The sequence below is a fragment of the Otolemur garnettii genome, unplaced genomic scaffold (assembly GCF_000181295.1).
Source record: "Otolemur garnettii isolate 467f Iridium unplaced genomic scaffold, OtoGar3 scaffold00001, whole genome shotgun sequence".
In the NCBI taxonomy this organism is placed as follows: Eukaryota; Metazoa; Chordata; class Mammalia; order Primates; family Galagidae; genus Otolemur; species Otolemur garnettii.
The window spans coordinates 7,323,894-7,331,313 of record NW_003852396.1 but is presented as its reverse complement, the minus strand read 5'-3'; the positions used below and the strand labels follow the sequence as shown (position 1 = coordinate 7,331,313).

At 35.4% G+C, this 7,420-nt stretch overlaps 1 protein-coding gene across 1 annotated transcript in view; it reads right to left on the bottom strand.

Annotated features, from left to right (window-relative positions):
• BIRC2 (baculoviral IAP repeat containing 2) overlaps positions 1-7,420 on the bottom strand; it is a 31,354-nt gene continuing 23,934 nt past the window's right edge. Inside the window, exons 6-9 of the mRNA XM_003780796.3 lie at positions 6,434-6,676; positions 1,237-1,491; positions 914-955; positions 1-808 (exon numbers count right to left, since the gene is read on the bottom strand). Coding sequence (XP_003780844.1) covers positions 615-808; positions 914-955; positions 1,237-1,491; positions 6,434-6,676 — 734 coding nt within the window. The 3' untranslated portion in view covers positions 1-614. The remainder of the gene's footprint in view (positions 809-913; positions 956-1,236; positions 1,492-6,433; positions 6,677-7,420) is intronic.

Genomic DNA, 7,420 nt, shown 5'->3' with positions numbered 1-7,420 from the left:
CTGCGCCCAGCCCAAAAATATTTCTTAGTAATTTGTTTCATAAATTTAACTCTGAATAGCTAGCATTTGAGTAAAGTACAATGAAGACACAAGAAAATTAATTTTTAAATCAGGACAGAAAAAACATTTTGATGGTATACTCTTTTTAAAGTACTTTATTAAGATGTTCTCACAAACTAAGGGAGAATAGGGGAACTTATTTACTAGGAAGAGAAAAATCCTTATTTTATAACATATGTGAAAAGTGCCAAAAAGAATTTGGCATAGTAACTGAACTTCAGAGTTTACATTTCCAGTTCTTTTACTCTATCCTATATTGTGGCAGTGGTACTCAAAGCTTTCAGAAGGAATACCAAATCCAGTAACACCTAAAGTGACAGATAACAATATACACTTATGTAGCTCATCAAACATAAATCCTCTCTTGTAAATACACAGGTTAAGATTAAATATGATATAAACTACCTGTTTAGAAATAAGATTATTAGTACCAAAGCAGATTACAACACAAATGTTACTAACTAAAGAACCAATGGTTCATTCAAATAGCATTGTATGTTCAACAATATGTTAAATACTTTTCTATATAACTTAAGATACAGCCTATTTTTCTTTTATGAGAGAAATGTACGAACAGTACCCTTGATTATACCCCTGCAAATGGGGCATTTTCTTAGAGAAGGGGCACATTCCTGGCACACCACCAGATGACCACAAGGAATAAATACAATGGAAACCTCTTTGTCCATACACACTTTACAAGTTCTTTCTTCTTGTAACCTCCTCAACTGTTCTTCCAGTGACAGACCTAATAACAAAAATAACTTTAGTGAAATTCAGTCTCCATTTTATATCCCATTAAAAAAATAAGAATAATATTTCGTGTTGATTTTAAGTCTTAATTTTGTCTTACCTGAAACATCTTCTGTTGGAATATACTTCATATTCTTATCCACTGAGGAAAGAAAACAAATACATAAGAAGCATGACTCTACGAAATACAAAACTGCTTCCCTGGCTATTTTTTTTTTCCACCCAGTACCTATTAAATGATACAGATTCTAGCTATGAAATTATTAGATTGTTACATTTAGGCCACTACCTGGATAATAAAAGACTTCACTCTTTTGGAACAGGTAAAATATATAGTTTGATAATTAGATTTATTTTGCTTGGCAATCAAAGGGATAGACATAATCCTAAGGATTTCTAAAATAATTCTCTCAAGAAACTCACCAAATAAGTCCTTATATAACGTAGAATCGATTTCTTTTAGACAGTTTTTGAAGATGTTGGCTGCAGCATTTCCTTTCACTAAAATGGTATCAATCAGTTCTCTTGCTTGTAAAGGTATCTGTGTTTTTTGTTTAATAATATCATGTTCCTGTTTATTAATTACATTGGCCTTTAAAAGATTATCCAGGATAGGAAGCACACATGTCAACCGCTGAAAGAGAGCCATTCTATTCTTCCGAATTAATGACAAGTCATCTTTAATGAAAAAAAAAAGGGAGGGAATCCATTAGATTTTAAACTCCTTCAACTACATGCATAAAGACACCTACAACCAGCCCTACAATCAATTTAGGCACTAAGTACAGCTCAAAGAACAACAAAAGAACTTGTCTGCATTTTAATGTCTGTCACTTAAAAAACTTCCAGAAGGTTTAGCTAAGGTTTATTATATAGTATTTACAGGATCTCCGTTTCTGTAATTTTTAAGTTTTTGTGTTCACATATCCTAGAATCTTGTTTTTCCTTTATCCTTTTGAAAGTAAGCAAAGAATTTTAGAAGACAGTAAAGATTTCCCAACTCTCCCAATTGACCACCACCCCATGGAATTAATAATATTGACTTCTATTTACATCACTTTACTTTTCTAAGTACTTTCATTAGAATTGTCTCATTTGACACAAAGATCTTGTCAATTAAACAAGGAGACCATCCCTCATTTTCAGATAGGGAGAAAAAGACCTGTCCAAAGTCACAGAAAGAATAAATTGCAAAACCAGGTCACCTAGAGTAGTAATCTTTTTAACAAACTCCATACTTAAGAAGCAGTAGTATGTGTAATGCAGTGTTGCAGAGCTTGGGCTGTGAAGTCGAGACAGACCAAGGTTTCCATGCTGGCCTAGCTTTGTGCTCTACTAGCCATGTGCCCTAATCTCCCTCATACTACTCAGTGTCGTCTGCAAAATATACATAGTACCTTCCTCAGTTGTGAAAATTAAATAATACACATGAAGCATGTAGCATACCAGGTGTCACACAGTTAACTGTAATTATTTTATAAATCTCTAAGTTTCTAACAATTTTTAAAAATTCATACAAAGTACACTATGGAGTATTATTCAGCCATCAAAAAAATGAAGATTTTACAGCATTTGTAATAACCTGGATGGAGGTGGAACACATTATTCTTAGTGAAGCATCACAGGAATGGAGAAGTAAGAATCCTATGTACTCAACTTTGATATGAAGACAATGACAATTAATGACATGGTGGGGCATGGGGGAAGGGGAGATCAGACTGAGAAGGAGCGACGGGGTGTGGGCAAAAAAAAAAAAATATATATATATACACATATATATAAATAATAATGTCTAATTCTCACACAAACTGGATTTAATTTTGATTAATGTATATTACTTAGACATAAATTTTTACTCCAACATGTCAATATGTTGTTTATCATATCGCATCCTTATTCATCAGTGAAATATATCTGTAATTTCCCTTTGTAATAATATATTTTTTCTAATTTTACTATCATGGGTATCCAGACTAAGTAGAATGATTTTGAAGTATTTCTATTTCTACTGTCTATAAGACTTGGTGTGATCTGCTTTTCTTTTTTAGAAATTATTTTTTACTTTTATTTATACATATTAGTCGTCTTTTTTTAGACTTTGGTAAAAACATAACAAGGAAAAAAAATTTTGTTTGCTATTTGTATTTTGTCTTGTGTATTCTGTAACAAACAAGTATTTAATGATTATGTATTCAAAAAAAGAAAATAGTGACTAATTCTCACATAAATTGTATTTAATTTTGACCAAAGTACATTACTTAAACATTGATTTTTAATTCAACATGTTAATATGTTGTTTATCATATTGCATCCTCATTTATAAATGAAATATGTTTGTACTTTCCCTTTTATAATAATATATTTTCTCCAATTTTAATATCAGGTGTATTCTGTTATTAAGATTGTATCCTGTTATTAGATTAAGTAGAATGATTTTGAAGTATTTCTTTTTCTATTGTCTATAAGATTTGGCATGATCTTTTTTTTTTGAAATTATCTTTTACTTTTACTTATAAATATTGTCTATTTTTTTTGAGACTTTGGAAAAAACAAAATAAGAAGTTAACTGATCAAAGTATTCTATAATAGACATACTTCTGACAATGGGAATGTTACTTTCTTTGCATTATTACTATTATTATTGCCTAATATTTCGTTGCACCAATTGTCTGATTTCTGAATATATTTATCTTCTGTCGTTCTTTATGAGGTTTTTGTTCTCAGTCCTTATGTTAAATATTATTATTGTCATTAAATTTGGCCTTTAATTCTGTGAAGGCAAAAGCGGAAACCTAATATACATGTATATGTAGGAAAAATAAATAAAAAATAAAAAATAATTTTAAAAAAACATACAAAAAAAATTCATATGAAGCAAGCCTGATCATTTTGTTTTGAAACAGAGTCTCACTTTATCGCCCTCTGTAAAGTGCCATGCCATCACAGCTCACAGCAACCTCCAACTCCCTGGGTTTAGGCAATTCTCTTGCCTCAGCCTCCAGAGTAGTTGGGACTACAGGCACCTGCTACAACACCTGGCTATTTTTTTGTTGCAGTTTGGCCAGGGCTGAGTTTGAACCCACCACCCTCGGTATATGGGGCCAGCGCCCTACTCACTGAGCCACAGGCACCACCCAAGCCTGATTATTTTTAAAAGCAAATGTTTGTCCTTCAATCTCACATCACCCAAAATCCCGTAGTTAATTTACATTTATGGAATATGGCTGTTCCTTCTTTGGGTGCTTAAATCACTATGAAATTTAATTGCCTGTTTTCAAAATAAACGTCCCCCAAAATTTTGAAAGTACATCTCTATGAGGTACAAGTTAATGAGAAATAAATTACAGAAAAAGAAGTCTATTTGCCTTCCCCTTTCTAGAAGTGAATTAATCTCAAAACTATAAAATTCTTTTCTCTGACCACAACTTACCCTTCTACCTTAATAATTCTCACTGCTAACACATCTGTACTTCACCTTTTCAAGATGTCCATATTATTCCCAATTCAACTAGCAAGAGCTCTCTCCTTTTTTTTTTAAGACAGAGTCTCAGTTTGTTGTCCTCAGTAGAGTACTGTAGCATCACAGCTCACAGCAACTTCAAACTCTTGCCTCAGCCTCCCAGGTAGCTGGGACTACTGGCACCCACCACAACGGCGGGCTATTTGTTGTTGTTGTTGCAGTTTGGCCAGGGCTGGGTTTGAACCCGCCACCCTCAGTATATGGGGCCGGCGCCCTACTTACTGAGCCACAGGCGCCTCCCCTGGCCCTGCTTCTAATGGAGGTATCAGTCATGTGTTTCAATGATGATCCCTCACACTTAACTCTCCCTATTTCTTATTTGCTCTTTTCTCTATTAACCCTGCCAAATCCATAATTAAAGACTATTCTCTGACTCCCACAAAGTCACAAAACTAAGGTGACTAGATTTATTACAGTGATTTCACATAACCATAGCTGGATTTCATTACTGCTTAACAACCCTCAAATCTTTTCATTTTTCTGAGGCTCTTATTTTCACCACGTCTCTCCCACTTCCCAAATCAAATTAAGTTTGCTCATGTGCTAAAGTATTTTACTTGCAACATTTCATTTAATTCCTCCAGCAACCCTATGGGACTAATGCTATCATTCCCATTTACAGATAAGAAACCTGAGGTCTGCTTGAATAATTTGTCAACCTAGGGAATGAGGGAACCAGAATTTAAACACAAATCTGTTTCAATCTAGAAGTCCCAACTTTAAACATTTGCTGCAAGGCCATGCAATATGGTTCTCTATTCCTATTTTTACTTATAAGCTTAAAAAGAAAAATCTTCCAACTTGATACCCCGACTTACACTACCTGTCTGCTGGCTCCTTAACCTTGTCTTTTGCATTCTGACCTCCCAAGCTAATCGACATGCTCCTTGAGAACAATCACAATGATTAGTAGAATATTTAGCCCTGGTGTTCATGCTCAATAAATACCTGTTGAAAAAAATGACTACTCAAAATACTTGTTTGGGTGGCTAAGACTTAATATAATCTTCATGATTACCAATTTCAGTTTCCTCTTGGGTTGGGCAGGAAATTCTTACCAAGCCCTAGGATTTCATCATAAATTCTACTTTTTGTATAAGGACCTAGCAAGGATTAGGGAGCCAAATAAATCAAGAATATGATTTGAAGAAATCTGAAAAAAAGACTGCATGTAACTTTTTAAAAACAATTTAAATTTATTGGGCTAGGCATGGTGGCTCACACCTGTAATCTTAGCACTCCAAGAGGCTGAGGCAGGTAGATTGCTTCAGCTCAGGAATTCCAGACCAGCCAGAGCAGGAACAATACCCCATCTCTACTAAAAATAGAATTAGCTAGGCATTGTGTCAGGAGCCTGTCATCCTAGCCACTTGGGAAGCTGAGGCATGAGGATCACTTGAGCCCAAGAATTTGAAGTTCCTGTGAGCTATAATGACATCATGGCACTCAACCCCAGGGCAACAAAATCAGAATCTGTCCCCCCAACCCCCACCAAAAAAAGTTTAAATTTGTTATACATGAGAAAGTAATGCAATACAACTCAAGAAAAGAGCTTGTTATGCTCAAATTGTCTGACTTGCCTAAATTAGGGAATCTTATCAGAAGAAAAATATACAGAAAAAAGCAGTAGTCAATGGTTCTCAGCTAGGAATAGTTGAGAGGCGCAGAAAAGAAGGGTTGGCTTGGTAATTGTATATATCAGTGTTTTTGAATCTTGTTTATCTCATGGCACACTGGAACCAATAGTTGAACTTTTACAGCACACTTAACTTACGTTGATCAAAAAAAGAGTATAAGAAAGGATATACTTACTGTGCTTGAACGGCTTTCCAAAATAATTAATAATCTTTAAACATTTTCACAGCACACCTAAGATCCTCTCATGGCACACCAGTAGAAAATCACTGGTATGTACCCTTACATTAATCCAAAAGTAAAAATCAATCGATTAATTAATTGAAATTGAAAGAAACAAAAAGAAGGACCTTGGAATGACTGGTGGGCTGACAGGAGTTAGTGGGTGTGAGACAAGGATGCTGGCCTGTAACATGTGAGACAGTCCTCAGAGCTCCACTAGAAAGTAATAACATTCCCAAATACCTGATGCCATTTCTTCAGCTTGCCTTTCCTTTTCCTCTTCTCTTTTTTCATCTTCAGCATTCAGAAGAGCTGATACAATATCATTGACTGTTTTGTAGTTCTCTCCAGTAGTTAGGATTTTGCTCTGAACTGTCTGTCTTACCAGGCTTCTACTAAAGCCCATTTCCAAGGCAGATTTCACCACAGGTGTATTCATCATGACTGCATCTTCTGAAGCACTTTCTCCAGATCCAAAATGAACAACTATTTGAAAAGACATGTGCCAATGAATGTTAAATTCTGCAAATATACAACTATGGGAAAAAATAATGACTATGGCACAACTTTTGTTCCCATATCCTGGTAAGGGAGGTGAGCTGTATGTATCAATTACCAATGACCCCAGTAAAAGTTTGAAGTCTTGATAATGATCAAAGGACAGTATAATTAGTATGTTATACTTTTAAAAATATCATTGGCTGGGCTACATTTTAGATCTATTTAATGAAAGACTCTCTAGGGATCCATATCTTAAAATTTCCCCTAACTGATTCTGATTTCTGGAAACCAGTAGATCACATAAACGGAGAAGTGGAACATTGTCTTCTCCAGCCGGGAAAGTGAGACAAATCACAAAGACTTCATGCAACAGTGGCATTAGAATCTGCATGTGAAGAATGGACAGAGACCAGGGTGGCACCTGTGGCTCCATGAGTAGGGTGCTGGCCCCATATAGCGAGGGTAGCAGGTTCCATCCTGGCCCCAGCTAAATGTCGTCAACAACAACAACAACAACAAAATAGCTGGACATTGTGGCAGGCACCTGTAGTCCCAGCTACTCGGGAGGCTGGTGACAAAGTGAGATTCTGTCTCTTAAAAAAAAATAGTGGCTCGGTGCCTGTGGCTCAAGTGGCTGAGACGCCAGCCACATACACCTAAGGTGGCGGATTCAAATCCAGCCTGGGCCCGCCAAACAACAATAATGGCTGCAACCAAAAAATAGCTGGG